Source organism: Mauremys mutica, chromosome 13 (assembly GCF_020497125.1).
Source record: "Mauremys mutica isolate MM-2020 ecotype Southern chromosome 13, ASM2049712v1, whole genome shotgun sequence".
Taxonomy (NCBI): Eukaryota; Metazoa; Chordata; order Testudines; family Geoemydidae; genus Mauremys; species Mauremys mutica.
In genome coordinates this window covers 54,389,719-54,404,826 of record NC_059084.1, presented here as the reverse complement: position 1 = coordinate 54,404,826, position 15,108 = coordinate 54,389,719, and the positions used below count along the sequence as shown (strand labels likewise).

Below are 15,108 nucleotides of genomic sequence, written 5' to 3'. Positions count from 1 at the left end.
CCTCTTAGAGCACTGAATGGGAATGACTCCAGGTCATTCTCTTCTTTAAGTTTTGTCTCATGGAGATTCAGTCCTGCCTGGATTATCATGCAAGCTGGAGGCTTCTGCCTCAGGCTGCTCTCCCAGACAGCAGCACAGCGTGGTCACACCTATCCCAGCCTGCTCCTTGCTCCCATGGCTCATGAAACTTGGACGGTAGTAAGGAGCAGTTCAACTTGTGGAATGACAAATCCAGAATGAAGGATTGCACTCTATGGGCCACGTTAAGATTATTTCAGTCCTAGATAGCATTAGTCTCTACGAAAGGCTTCATGAAAATTTTCCCCCGCCCCTAACAAAAATGTTAATTTATCAGAGCAGCTGAAAGGGTACGGAACCCGGGGCTATAACTTAGAGAGAGCTTCCATATTATTTAATTCATAATTGCTATAATTCAAAGTAAAATTTCACAGAGCGGTCTGTTTTAAGACTAAAAATGCAGGAGAGGAGTCAGAAAAAGAAACAGTGACCTGTTTCTGCCCAGTTCCAAACCAGAGACAGTTCATGGGTTAGGTGAATGTGATCAACACTGCACTACACTATGGGACTTCTCTGTGTTAGGTGAACGTGATAACCACTACACTACAGGGCTTCTCTTTTTTTGCCACAGACTTTGCCGAATGCACAGGAATGTTTTCTCTAGCTACAGAAGCTACCTAATGCAATGTCTATATCTATGGCCTTCCTGCTCATGCCTCCATCCAAGGCTGACACAACAACCTGGCTCAGGCAGGATCGCTAGCGAGGCATCATACTTTTGCTGTTAAGCAAACACAGCAGTTTTTTCCTGGCCTCTGCCATTGAATGCCTCCATGCATTAAGCTGGGCCCTATCAGTGCGGGAGGACTGCATGAGCTTGGAAAACATGTCATCGCGAGTGCGTTTTTTTCCGCCTTCTAATCTGCGATAACCTCAGGGACGGAGATGATAGGGGGAGCATAGAAACATTCTGGGGGGACTGCATGGTCACCTGTGCTGCTGAGTACTGCTGAGTTCACCACGCTAGCCAAACAGGAAATGAAATTCTAAAGTTCCCTGGGCTTTTCCTGTGTACCTGGCTAGTGCATCGGAGTTCAAAGTACTGTCCAGAGTGACCACAATGGAGCGCTCTGGGATAACTCCTGGAGGCCAATACCATCGAATTGCGTCCACGCTATCCCAAATTCAACCCAGCAATGTCGATTTCAGCGCTAATCCCCTCGTCGGGGAGGAGTACAGACATTGATTTTAAGTTGACAAAAATGGCTTCGTCGTGTGGACGGGTGCAGGTTTAAATCGATCTAACGCTGCTAAATTCAACCTAATCTCATAGTGTAGACCAGGGCTAAGACTCATCCCTATTTCAAGAGAAACGAGCACACAGGTGAATAGGTTTCATCTCCAGCTACGAGTCTGTTAGTTCTTAGCTAATACTAGCTGCCTGGGCCTGCCAGCGTCACACCGCGTAGTCCATCACTGGCTAGCCAGGGAGCGCTCACAGCTCCCTCCCATGTGAATGGGCTGTCACCGAGCCACGTGATTCCCTGGATATCTCTACAAACCCAGTGGCATTAGCCATAGATGTCAGGATAGAGACATTATCCCTGAACTAGTCCCTGTAGGCACATCTCACAGTGAGCATGAGGCTTGATGAGTTAACAGCTTTCAGGAGAGCCCTCACACGCCACCCTTCAGGGGTAAATACCAGGGAAGCAGTACCTTAGGTGTAGTGAGTTTGTCAGGTCGGAGACCAAAGAAAGCTTGGGAACAACTCACTGGTTGGGACTAACTATCCTCAGCTTTGGGAGGGGAGTGGGTTAGAGCAGAGTGGGCTGGGAGCCAGGACTTCTGATGCTATACAGTCATAGGTCCCAGTTATATGACATCACACAGGCTGCCACATCCCCTTTGCATGGTCACAGACTCACTGGGGAGCTTCTCAGAAACCCTCCCGCCACAGTTGCTGTGATCGGGGCCAATGGCTGTTCTGCTCAGCCCCACCCTGCTTACAACTGGGCCACCCTGAAAAAGATCAAAGGGCCACATTCCCACCCTCCCCACCAACATCAGTTGTTGTCATTCACAGCCCCTCACTACAGAGACAAAGGAAGGGAGCTGAGCAAGGATGAGGCCAGGTGAGTAAGAGCCCCAGACATGCACAGCTGTGAGCTGGCACCCAGATCAATGTTGGATCCTGTGAGATATGTCTTCTCCTAGGTCATCTCCATCCAGTTGTGCATCATCCATCCAGCTGTGCAGGAAACCAGCCATGCAGTATCCAGCCAACTGTGCAGGATGTGCAGCTGATGTATGGCCTGTCCTTCCCCCCAGCCCATGTGGTTTGCTGGGTTTGGAAACTGAGATGCCTGAGACCTGCATTTAGATGAGTGTGTGGACGACTCTGAGGTTTCCTGCCCCCCTAACCTCCCCCAAGCTGAGTTTATAAAGTCCCCAGACCTGAGGCAGATGCACCATCCCTGTACTGACTGCAAACATGCAGTTACAGACCTTGCTTCTGCTCCCCATGGCTTTTCTCCTGCCCCCCAGGACTTGGGCTGGTAAGTATGGCTGGGCTCAGGGGCCCCTGGGATTGGGTTCAGTGGGTGGTATCTAGGAGCCTGTGACAATCTGTACACCTATGATCACCCCTTTTACAGGATTATGATAAATTTTATACAAAACATGTCTTGTGAGGTATCATCTAAAACTCATAATTTGCTGATCATAATTGTTCTGGTAAAATATGTTTCCCATTGAAAGTTATAAGATTCTACTATACGGTGTTACTACAACATGTCTGGAGATCAGACACAAACCAGTTCACCAGAGACAAAAGACTAGCTGATGCCTCAGCCATGTGTCAACAAAATTAAACAGACCATCACCTGGTTAAGTGGCCATTCTTTGTCAGGAAAGAGGATATGGGTGAAAAATTTGCATCTTGATGGAGAAAGAGCTGGGGTTCCAGTTTCCTCAACCCCAACTGGAGATGTTTCTTGAAAAAGAAAAATAACTATAAGAAGGGGGAGAAGCTGCCCCCAAATGATCTTTCCCTTTATTTCTACCCAAGGCATTCACAACATCAGAAGTATAAAGGAAGCAGCATTGTACTGGGGGAAGGATCCTTCCTGAAGGAAATTAAGCCAGTAAGATTGTCAGTGCCCATCTGGGGGCTACCTGGTCTAATCTGAGGTGACTTTGGCCCCCAAAGCATTACCTGAAGACAGTGCGATTACTGACCCACTCCCGGTGCGCCGATTCCCCACCCAGTGAGGTCAAAGCTTCAGATTTATCCTCCGGCCCCATGGGGTGTCCAGTGTGGGGCACAGCTGAGGAGGGGGCAGGGTTCCAGGCACAGGGATCCCCCAGGGAGAGCATCACAGGGGGTGGGGTGATGCTGTGGGGACTCCTCTTTGGGATTGGGAGCTTGGTCCCTGCCCAGCTCACGGAGACAATGGGGCTCTTTATATGAACCTGGTCTCCCCCACAGATAAGATCATCGGGGGAAAGCAAGCGAAGCCCCACTCCAGGCCCTACATGGCCCATCTGTCTGTACGACATGGAAATAAGAGCTTCTTCTGCGGAGGGTTCCTGGTGTCGGAGAACTTCGTGCTGACGGCCGCTCACTGCAATGGAGAGTAAGCGCCTCTGTGCTGGGGATGTCAGGGCAGGTCGTGCATCAGCGGGTGATGGGGAAGCCGGGAGCTCTGGTGCCATCATAGGTTGCAGGGAAGGAGCAGTTAGCAGGACAGGCTGGGAGAGCAGAGCCCAGGGGTCTGATGTGCTCAGGGGGCATTGGCGTGTCTCTAGGGGCCTCTGCAAACCATCATCTAGCTCTAGTGCTCAGTAAATCAAAAGAGCTATGGCCCAGCTGGGGTGTGGCCCATTGCCCAGATCAGGGCAGGGAGGGGCTCACAGCCCCAGAACAGCTCTGCAGGGTTCTGGGCTGGAGGGGAGCTGGGCATAGACCCCTTTGTGGATCTAGCTGGGCTGCAGGGGAGCTGAGATCCAGGGGCTGGGAGGACAATGGGGAGTGAAGCAGCTCAGGGGATCAGCACAAGGGGCTGGGGAGACACAGGCTGGGACCCCAACACCACTGGGCAGGGACTTTGTGCCACAGACGGCACCATCTAGCGGGGAGAGGCCCCTTGTGCCATTCCCCCTCCTCCTCTAAGTCAGCCAGTCCCCAGCCCTGGGGCCGGATCGCAGCTTGCAATGTGCACAGTGGTAGATACGCTTTTCCAGGCCAGCAGCTGAGTCTGGGATCATGGCCTGAGAGCCCCAGGCTGCCCTGTCCCCTCCATATCACTGTTCATGTGACAGACTCACATGTGCCCATCCCCCACCTCACATACACTCCTGCCCCTTATGCCCCATGGATTGTTCTTGGCTTTTACAGCGAGATTATTGTCAAGCTGGGAGCCCATAACATAAAACTGTGGGAATGGAAACGACAAAAGATCAGCGTGTGCCACCAGATCCCTCACCCGCAGTACAATGAGGACACCGATGACAATGACATCATGCTGCTGAAGGTACCACCCTCATCCCATCACCCCGCCCCCACTGAAACTAGGGTTATGGGTTTTGCTGGGGATTGGTGTGTCTCTGTGTCCTTGAGTGTGACCTTCACATTGATCTTCTTTGTTCTTGTGTCTCAGCTGGTGAAGAGAGCGAAGCTGAACAAATGGGTGAAAACCATCGCCCTGCCCCACGCCGGAGAGAGAGTAAAGCCAGGGGCTGTGTGCAGTGTTGCTGGCTGGGGCAGCACTAGCACAGAGAGTGAATCGTACCCAGCCACGCTCCAGGAAGTGGATGTGGAGGTGCTGGAGGATGCTGCATGTCTGAGGAATCCTAAAGGGTCATATTGTCACTATAACACCTCCACCATGATGTGTGTGGGGGACTCTGCTTACGACAAAAATTCTGACATGGTAAATCTGCTCCTGGCTTCAAGCATCCTTTAGACATAGTTATTATTAATGAGGCTGTAGGCATTGCAGTCGGGCCTACGAGCAGCCATCAGGAATCAGGGCACACTGCGCTAGGTGCTGTACAAATGAGTGGGAAAATTGCTGTTTTTCTCCCAGGGAAAGGCAGAGACCAGCTGGGCAGGGGATTGGGTGGGGCGCTGAGAACAGGGCTGGTGCAACCTATTAGGCAACCTAGGTGGATTTGGGAGGCAGCATTTTCTTCGGTGGCAACCACAGCAGCCGGATCTTTGGCCGCCCCAGTTGCCGCTGGCATTTAGGCGGAGGGAGCTGGGGCAGGGGAGTGTGGAGAGGGCCACCTGCAGCAAGTGTGTGTGTGTGGGGTGGCACGCAGGGGAACTCCCCACCCCAGCTCACCCCTGCTCCGCCTCCTCCCCGAGCATGCTGTGGCTGCTTCACTTCTCCCACCTCCCAGGCTTGCTGATCAGTGCTGCAAGCCTGGAAGGCGGGAGAAGTGAAGCAGCGATGGTGTGCTCGGGGAGGAGGCGGAGCAGGGGTGAGCTGGGGCAGGGGGGTGCCTCAGGGCGCTGGGGGGAGCTGCCGCGGGGGGCCTCAGGACGGGGGAGGGCGCAAGGTGGAAGTTTCGCCTAGGGCGTGAAACAGCTGGGCCATGGGGGGTGAGGCAAAAGCAGAGTTGGGTGGAGACACTGAAACCAGCTGCACTAGGGATGTCACTGATATATGCTTCAGTGGGAAACGACTCTGTGAGCTGTTCTCAGCTGTGGCTTGTTTTGTTTCACAGGGTGACTCTGGGGGCCCCCTGGTGTGCGGAGAAAAAGTGCAGGGCATCGTCTCTTGGGAAACCGAAGATAGGACCCCCCCAGCAGTGTACACAAGAGTCTCCACCTTCATCCCCTGGATACAGGAAATGATGAACAGGCTGTAGCCCTGAGCTGCTCCAGGAATCGCTGCACAGGCCAGAGCTGCATCACTTCTGTCCTTTGGAGAGGCCCAGACATAGGACCTGCTTTGCAGAGGGGCTGTGACTCCCAGGCTGAGTCCCCCCAGCCATCACTCCACTCAGACAGCACCCATCCTATGAGCATCAATGCAGGGAGCCTAAGGGATTTAGGAGCCAGGTTCAAGGCCAGCTTCTGTCAGCTCCCTTGAGAATCCCCACCCTTAGACTGCCTCTTCGCTAGGGAAACAGCTGGGTTATTTCCCCTGGGGTAACAGACATGAGCCAAATCCTGGGGAAGACTCAGTGATTTGTAGCTCTTCCCTGTAACAGCCAGTCGGGTGACCGTTTATGGGAGATCCTCACCACTACCTGACCTGCTAAGACTTGTTAAAACTGAAGCCTGCTCTGTCCTCACTGGGTCTTTCCTAAGTGTTAGTTCCCCCCTGGGGGGCACTTCCTGTTCCAAACACACCTGTTCCCAGTGAAGGCAACACTGAACTGATTGCAGATCAATCCCTGTTGCTGATCCCCTCCTTCCCACCTTCCCTGTCCCTCCCTGCTGTGTGGCCTGCTGCATTTCACTCACTGCTTTGTAGCCAGCAATGAATAAAAATGAAGTTACAAAAAAAAGTGATTCCGGGAATGAGTGATCAATATGAGCCTCCAAACCCAGAATAGCCACTGCATCTGCCAGGGCCAGGAGGGAATTAACCCCCATAGGGGAAGGCTGGGCTTGTGCTTAATGAGCTAGGTTGGGATCTCGGACATGTGGGTTCAGTGATTTCATGCAGACTGTCATACTCCTGGGGGAATTCTGCCACAATATTTCAAAATTCTGCATATTTTCTTTGTCAAAGTAACAAAATAGAATCACAAGAGTTTCAATTATGTGGTAATTTATTTCAAAATATGTGGCACTATGTATATCTGTAACAATACAGAGACACAAAAATTGTCCCCCATCAGTAGAGAGTTAAAGAAACCCCTATGACAACCCAGCTCCTGTTTCTCTGCTCGACCCAGAGCCCAGCCCCCCAGCCCAGACAACCACATCCCCTCCTGCCAAAGCCCAGCTGCATGGCACCCTCCACCCCCAAAGCCCAGCCATGGACCCCCCCAGCCCAATCACCCCCCACCCTCTCCCCCCAGAGCCCAGCCGTGGCCCCACCCCAGCCCAGCCCAGACACCCCCACCCACTCCCCGCAGAGCCCAGGGATCCAGAGGGAGAGACAGCCTGATCCTGGGTACGGGGCTTGTATGGAGTTTCCTGCCTGCCGCTGCCTTCCTCCAGGGGATGCTGAGAACTGCAGCCGCGGGAACCCTCCAGCTCCCTCCCCCTCCCCGCGGCAGTGTCCTCTACGCGCAAGCTGCGCTCTGCCGGGTTTAGCGGCCCCTTGTGGAGGCCAGCAGCTTTGCAGCTCATTCCTGTCAGGGCGGTCGAGGTGAGACAATTCTGTGCAAACAACATTAATTTCTCTAAAAAGAACAGGAGTACTTGTGGCACCTCAGAGACTAACAAATTTATTTGAGCATAAGCTTTCGTGGGCTACAGCTCACCTCATCGGATGCATAGAATGGAACATATAGTGAGGAGATATATATACACATACAGAGAGCATGAAAAGGTGGGAGTTGTCTTACCAACTCTGAGAGGCCAATTAAGTAAGAGAAAAAACTTTTGAAGTGATAATCAAGATAGCCCAGTACAGACAGTTTGATAAGAAGTGTGAGAATACTTACAAGGGGAGAGCTTATGCTCAAATAAATTTGTTAGTCTCTAAAGTGCCACAAGGACTCCTGTTCTTTTTGCGGATACAGACTAACCACGGCTGCTTCTCTGAAACCTGTCATTAATTTCTCTGAAATTCTGCAATGCACAGTGCCGCAGAATTCCCTCAGGAGTAAGAATGAGAATCTGGTGGATGCCAGGGGGGAATTAACCCCCACCCCCAGGGCTTGAAGAGTCCCTGCCTGCTGGGACAAAGGTGCAAAGGGAATTCCAAGGATAAAAGCAGCCTAAGCAATCAGCTGTCCTGACTCCAGAGGGGCAAATTCTGGGACAAAAGTGGGACAGGATTGAAACGATTCAAGAGACAAAAAATCGAACTGTCTCTTATCCTCATCCATCCATCTATCCCCATCCATTGATCGATCCTGTCCTGATCTATCTCTCTAGCTAATGCCTATCTATCTATCTATCCCCACCAACACCCCCATCAATCTGTCCCACATTCATATCTGTCCATCCAGGTCTTGCCATGCTGCCATCCACCTGTCCCCATACACACACACGCCTCTCTGTCAATCTCTCTATACTTCCCTCCCCTCTGCCCCCACCATGCGATGTCAGAACCAGGTTTCATCTCTTTCATCTCTACAGGGTGTGGGGACTGGCTGGCTCAGGAAGGTTGAGAATTAGACACATTATTTCCCCCCCTCATTGAGGGGTTGGTGGGAAATGATGCTATCACAGATGGAGAGGGGTGTCTGGTCTCTCTGACCCACATCCTTTCCCCTGGCTCATACTCACACTCAGGGCGGGAGAGAGTGGAGAAGGATTCATAGCTTCAGAGATTCCCAAGCCAGAAGGGACTATTGTGATCACCTAGGCTGAGCTCCTGTATCACACAGGGCAGAGACCTGCCCCACAATGATCCTAGAGCAGATCTGTTCAACAAACATCCAACCTTGATTTAAAAATTGCCAGGGATGGAGAATCCACTACAACTCTTTGTAAATTGTTCCAAAGGTTAATTACTCTCTCTGTTAAAAATGTTATGCCTCATTTCCAGTCTGCATTTGTCTGATTTCAGCCTCCAGCAATTGAATCACATTAGACCTTCGTCTGCTAGACTGAAGAGCCCTCAATAATATTTGTTGCCCATGTAGATACTTATAGCCTGTCATCAAGGAACTTGGCAACCTTCTCTTTATTAAGTGGGCTCCTTGAATCTGTAAGGCAGGTTTTCCATTAATCATTCTCATGGCTCTTCTTTGAACCCTCTCCAATTTTTCAACATCCTCTTTGATTTGTGGGCCCCAGAACTGGACACAGGATTCCAGCAGCAGCTGCACCAGTGCCACATAAAAAGGTAAAATAATCTCTCTGCTCCGGCTCTAGATTCCCCTGTTTATGCATCCCAAGATCGCATTAGCCCTTTAGGCCACAGCGTCGCACTGGGAGCTCATGTTCAGCTGACTATTCACCAAGACCCCCACAACTTTTTCCAGGTCATTGCTTCCCAAGATAGAGTCCCTCATCCTATAAGTATCACCTGTAATCTTTCTTCCTACATGTATACATTTATGTTTAGCCATATTAAAACACTATTATTTTCTTGCACCCAGTTTGCCAAGAAATCCAGATGGCTCTTTATCAGTGATCTGTCCTCTTCATTATTTACCACTCCCCCAATTTTTGTGTCATCTACAAACTTTATCAGTGAGGATGTTTTGTTTTCTTCCAAGTCACTGAAAAAAAGTGAAATAGCACAGGGCCAAGAACAGATCCCTTCAGGACTTCACTAGAAACACTCCTTCGATGATGATTCCCATTTACAATTACGTCTAGAGACCTGACAGTGAGCCGGCTTTTCATCCGTTTCACGTGTGCCAATTGTCTACCCTTCTAGTTTTCAGTCAAAATGCAGGGTACCAAGTGAAACACCTTACAAAAGTCGATGTGTATAAATCAGCACCATTACCTTTACCAGGGGCTCTTTACATTATCCTCTTTTAGTTCCTTATTAATTGAGTCCCATAGCAGCCACTCTGTGTTCCCTAGGAGTGATATCAGACTGACAGGCCTGTCACTACCTGGGTCGTCCTGTTCACACTTTTCTAAATATTGACTCAGCATTAGCTTTCTTCCAGGCTTCTGGAACTTCCCCAGTGCTCTCGGACGTCTTGAAAATTTGCTGCCCCAAAGAGCATCCAATTCAAACAGACACATTCTTCTTATTGTACAGATGGGGAAACTGAGACCAAGGGAGATTGTTTCAAAACCTGCCTAAGGGGTTTGGGTGGCTATCAGTGATCCATGAAAATCCCTGCCTCCCGGGATCCTGGGCAGAGCTGGGAAGAGGTTCCAGATTTCTTGGGTCCCTAATATCTAACCCCCTTGCTGCAGATTAAGCCCATTACTTCTTGTCCTGCCTTCAGTGGACATGGAGAACAATTGACCTGCACCCTCTTTATAACAGCCCTTCACATATTTGAAGACTGTTCTCAGGTCCCACCACCCCTTGGCACCTCTAAGAGGCAAAACTTCTCCACTTGCAAGCACAGAGTCTGAGTGTAGAAAAGAAACTTTTAATGAAAGGAGGGATGTGACCTGACATTAATTAGGGAAAATGCCACAAGCAGGATTCAGAATCATAAAACTGTGAGCAGGACACCCACCCCAGTGTCCATGGGGCAGTGTCTCCTGCCTCATGTTCTTGAGTTCTACAACCAGAAGTTCCTTTACTGTGCCCCTCTCTGCTCCTCACCATAGCCCACTCACAGTGGTTGTCCTTGTCAGAGGTGCATCTGTGTGAGTTCACCTCCCACCCGGGGAAAAAGTCTCCTTGCTTGCTCTGCCATCTGAGTGCTGGTTCTGTCTGGCTGCAACGCCAGCCATGGTTCTGCTCCTCTGGCCGCTTCGCCAGTTCCCACCATCCACCCTCACTAGCCGCTTGCTCGTCGCTCTCACCAGCCGCCTTCTCGCTGGTCACCTTCTCGCTGGTCACTAGCCACTTGCCTCTCTGCTGTGACCTCTGCAGCTCAGTCTCTTGAGGTTCCACCCAACAGTTAATGACTGTCAGCTCTTAATGGGGGAACCTGAAGCAGGCTGGGCAGAAATGCTGCCCCACCACAAGTGAGTTCAGCTCTAGTGAGCATTTCACAAGATAAAAAACGCCTAATGGAGCCTATTTAGCTCTGTCTTTGAAGAGTGGGGAGGAACAGATTAAATTAGACTGGGGACCCTTAGGCTGAAGCCACACCTCCTGGCAGGGACACCTGTCCCCACCCTCTCTGACTTTCAAAGGGGTCTGGCATTTGAGCCCCTGGTTTAGCAAGTTGCTTTCAGCTGAGGGTTACCCCCTCAGTCAGGACAGGCTAAGCAAAGTTCTGCTCCCTTTCCTCATAGAATAAAGATAACAACACTGATAACATTTCACCCCCCCTGCATTCAGTACTAAAGTGATTTGAAACCCAACACCAGCCAAAGTTGATAATTTTGAGCAACACAACTTTTGTCTGCCGGATACCTAGGCAGAGTCGGTGTGTTCATGTACATACACTTTGCTCCTGAAGTCTCTCCCCCTCCCAGCCAACTGTCAGGGGTAAGTTCATTCAGACCCTGCTTACACAGGTATCAAAGTTAGGCTGACTGGTCTATAATTCCCTGTGTTCTCTTTGTTCCTCTTTTTAAAGAGAAGTACTATGTTCCCTCTTCTCCAGTCCTCTGGAACCTCACCTGTCCACCAGAGGTTCTTGAAGATAATTGATAACAGTTCTGAGATTTCTTCAGCTAGTTCCTTAAGTACCCTAGGAGGAATGACATCAGGTGCTGCTAAGATGAGTACATCTAACTTATCTAAATATTCTTTAATTTGTTCTTACCCTATTTTGGCTTGTGTCCTTCCCCCTTGCTAATATTAATTGCACAGAGTATCTGGTCTAGGGGTTACAGCCGGGGGATCCTGGGTTCTATTCCTGGCTCTGCTCTGTCATTACCCTTCTGCTGGAGCACAGTCATAGCTCCCATCTGTAGCGTGTCACAGAACCTGCCACATCCCCTTCGCATGAAACCCTCCTGCTACAGTTGGGGTTATCGGGGCTGAGGGTTGGTCTGCCCAGCCCCAGCCTGCTCACAGCTGAGCCACTGTGAGAAAGATCAAAGGGCTCTGTTCTCACCCGCCACTGAGATCAGTCAGTGTCAGCCACAGACCCCTCCACAGAGACACAGGCAGGGAGCTGAGTGTGGATGGGGCCAGGTGAGTAAGAGCCCCAGATGTGCCCAGCTGTGAGCCAGCACCCAGAGCAACCCTGGATCCTGATAGACTCATCCCCACGGGGGTCTTCTCCATCCAGTGGTGCATCATCCATCCAGCTGTGCTGGGACCCAGCTGCCAGGTTGACGCACGGCCTGTCTTTCCCCCCAGCCCATGTGGTTGGTGTGGCTGGAAACTGAGATGTATGAGCCCCACATTCAGAACATTCAGATGAGTGTGTGGGCGACTCTAAGGTTTCCTCCCTTCCATCTTCCCCCAGCTGAGACTATAAAGCCCCCAAGCCTGAGGCTGATGCACCGTCCCTGCTCTGACTCTGAACATGCAGATCCAGATCTTGCTCCTACTCCCCATGGCCTTTCTCCTGCCCCCTGGGGCTCAGGCTGGTAAGTACGGCTGGCAGCGGGGTCCCCTGGGGCTTTGGGGGCAAATGGGGGGTCTGAGGGATGGGGGCGCTGTGGTTGGTGTCTAGGGACCCACTGGAGTGAATGGGCCAGGAGTGGGTGGTGGTGTTCTCAACATCTGGATCAATGCAGAGCTGGACAGCAGCTGCTGGGGCTGCATCCAATGGACCTCAGTCCCAATGGGTGCCAGATGAGGGCAGGGCAGCTGTGCACAGCTGGGGAGTGGGGTTGCCAGCACTGGGGGTGACAAAGTTGCTTCTGCTGGAGTGTTCCATGTGCGCCTGCTCTGATCCCTCACCTCATCTCTCCCCGGGCTTGCAGGGAAGATCATCGGGGGCCGGGTAGCCAAGCCGCATTCCCGCCCCTACATGGCCTATCTCAAGAGAAAAACCTGCGAGGGTGAAGCGACGTGTGGGGGGTTCCTCGTGCGGGAGGATTTTGTGCTGACAGCTGCCCACTGTGCCGATGGGTAAGAACTATCTCTGCTCTCCGGTGTCTCCCTGATCCTAGAACCCAGATGTGCAGGGATCCAACCGGGCAGGGATCCAGCTGTGCAGCACCCTGAGATGTTCAGGGATTTAGCAGTGCAGAGATCCAGCCATGCAGCATCCATTGGGCTGTGCAGGGCTCCTTTTGTGCAGGTGTGCAGCAGCCCCCCCCCTTACTTTAATGTTTTTCTGTGTGAAAGGCAAACAGAAGACTAACGTAATTTAACACATTACAATTCATTTAATTTGTTCGATATCAGTTGTCGTTATTTAGTATCTGCATCATGGTGGCATTTGGTGGCAGGTCTCTGACCTGTGTTCTCCAGAGGGGCAGACCAGACAATCGCATGGTCCCTCCTGGCCTTGGAATCTAGGAAACTTGAGGATCTGACTGAGATCAGGGCCCCCATTGTGCCAGGCACTGCACAGACCCCGACCGAGATGGGTGACCTAAGAGTAAGAGAAAGAGACAGATGACAATTGTTATGAGGGAGCAATCCCACACTGAGCCCCTGCCCCACTCCCTGCAGCACGGCACCCCCTACTGATCCTCCCCGTCATACCCACTGCAGCACAGAGCTCCCTAGCACCCACAGGTGCTCCAAGGACCTCCAGTTCTAGCTCAATCTCCGTCTGGCTTCCAGAGACATCACCGTGCTCCTTGGAGCCCACAATGTCCATCAAGATGAGGAGACCCAACAACGAGTCTCTGTGCAGCGGAAGATCCCCCATCCCAGATACAACAAAACGAGCCATGAGAACGACCTGATGCTGCTGCAGGTACCTGCCCCCGCAGCCCCCAGTGCCCACCCTGGCCTGGCTCCCATCCGGGAAGAGCGCTGACCCCTCTGCCCTTCCCCCTATTGCAGCTGGCGGAGCCGGCGGAGCTGACCGATGCCATATCCACCATCCCGCTGCCCCAGGCTGGCCGCACTGTGGATCCGGGGTCTGTGTGTAGTGTGGCAGGATGGGGCAAGACCAAACGCCATGCTATGCGAACCAGCAGCAAACTCCATGAGGTGGAGCTGGAGGTGATGTCAGACGAGACCTGCCAGGAGGACAGGCTGCTCCAACACTACTACAAGCCCTCGAAGATGATGTGTGTGGGGGACCCTGCCGAGGACAAGGCCTCGTTCTCGGTAAATGCCCAGTTCCTGGGGGGTGGCTGGGCTGGGAGCTTCCCCAAGAGGCTAAGGGAGTTAGGGGATCAGTTAGAGTGACATTCAATGGGTAACACTGAGACTGGGATCTGTCTGTCTGTCCATCTCCATATACTGACTATCTATCTATCTAGCTAGCTAGCCAGCCAGGTGGGGCAGTGAGGGACTGCAATCCCTGCTATAGAGTAGCTCAGAGAGGACAGATCAATACTGTGCTTTGAGCTCGTATTCACCTTCTACCTGCTTTGATTTCTCAGGGCGACTCCGGGGGCCCCCTGGTGTGTGACAGGACGGCTCAGGGCATCGTCTCCTTAGGCAAAAGTGATGGGTCCCCCCCGAGGGTGTTCACCAAGGTCTCTGCATACATCCCCTGGATCAAGAAAACAATGAGGGGGTCTCAGCGGCCCAGGGTCCCACGCTGAAAGCCCTGCGTCCCTTCACTGATGGGGGCAGAATTGGGTGTGGGGAGTTCTGAGTATGAAAGAGTCCATCCCCCTCCCCCGAACGGTGGTGCCAAGCCCAATGGGTGCTTGAATACAAGCCCAGCTTCTTACTCCCCCACGTAATAAAATCCTACATGAGAAGAGACTCTTTGGGGAATCATTGTCTGTCTGTATTTTGGCGCCCCCTGAGGGTGAGTGCCCTGCACTGCCATCCTGGACCCCTAGGTCCTGTTCCCCAGCCCAGGGTATGGCTACACTGGCGATTTGCAGCGCTGGAAAGCCTCCACCAGCGCTGCAATTAGTAAGTGGCCACACCTGCAGGGCACTTCCAGCGCTGCAACTCCCTGGCTGCAGCGCTGGCCATACACCTCACTCGGCATGGGGAATAAGGATTCCAGCGCTGGTGCTGCAGCGCTGGTCATCAAGTGTGGCCACACAACAGCGCTGTGATTGGCCTTCAGGGTATAAGGTGTATCCCAGAATGCTTTTATAAATTACTCTCTTTGTTTTGTTATGCAGCCTCTCTTTGTTTTGTTGTGAACGAGCTCCGCTCGGAGCTCCGTTGCCGCTTATCTAAAAAACAAACAGCTCCTGTTTGCTGTGATCATCTGTACCTGGCTGTAAACAATCAAATGAGAGGCAGGCAGGGAGAGTGAATGAAACAGCGGGAAGTTGTGTTGGCTGCAGGCTGTTTGCAATTAAGAGTT

At 51.9% G+C, this 15,108-nt stretch overlaps 2 protein-coding genes across 2 annotated transcripts; both read left to right on the top strand.

Annotated features, from left to right (window-relative positions):
* Positions 1–2,143: 2,143 nt before the first annotated feature.
* On the top strand, positions 2,144–5,895 carry LOC123347778 (mast cell protease 1A-like). The gene is made up of 7 exons (XM_044984973.1): positions 2,144–2,153; positions 2,236–2,326; positions 2,485–2,576; positions 3,509–3,656; positions 4,418–4,553; positions 4,680–4,952; positions 5,752–5,895. The coding sequence occupies exons 1-7, from the start codon at positions 2,144–2,146 to the stop codon at positions 5,893–5,895; spliced, it is 894 nt and encodes a 297-aa protein (XP_044840908.1).
* A 6,333-nt stretch (positions 5,896–12,228) lies between these two features.
* On the top strand, positions 12,229–14,380 carry LOC123347777 (mast cell protease 1A-like). The gene is made up of 5 exons (XM_044984972.1): positions 12,229–12,292; positions 12,632–12,779; positions 13,443–13,578; positions 13,668–13,937; positions 14,216–14,380. Exons 1-5 carry the CDS (start codon positions 12,229–12,231, stop codon positions 14,378–14,380), a joined length of 783 nt encoding a protein of 260 aa, XP_044840907.1.
* Positions 14,381–15,108: the final 728 nt, after the last annotated feature.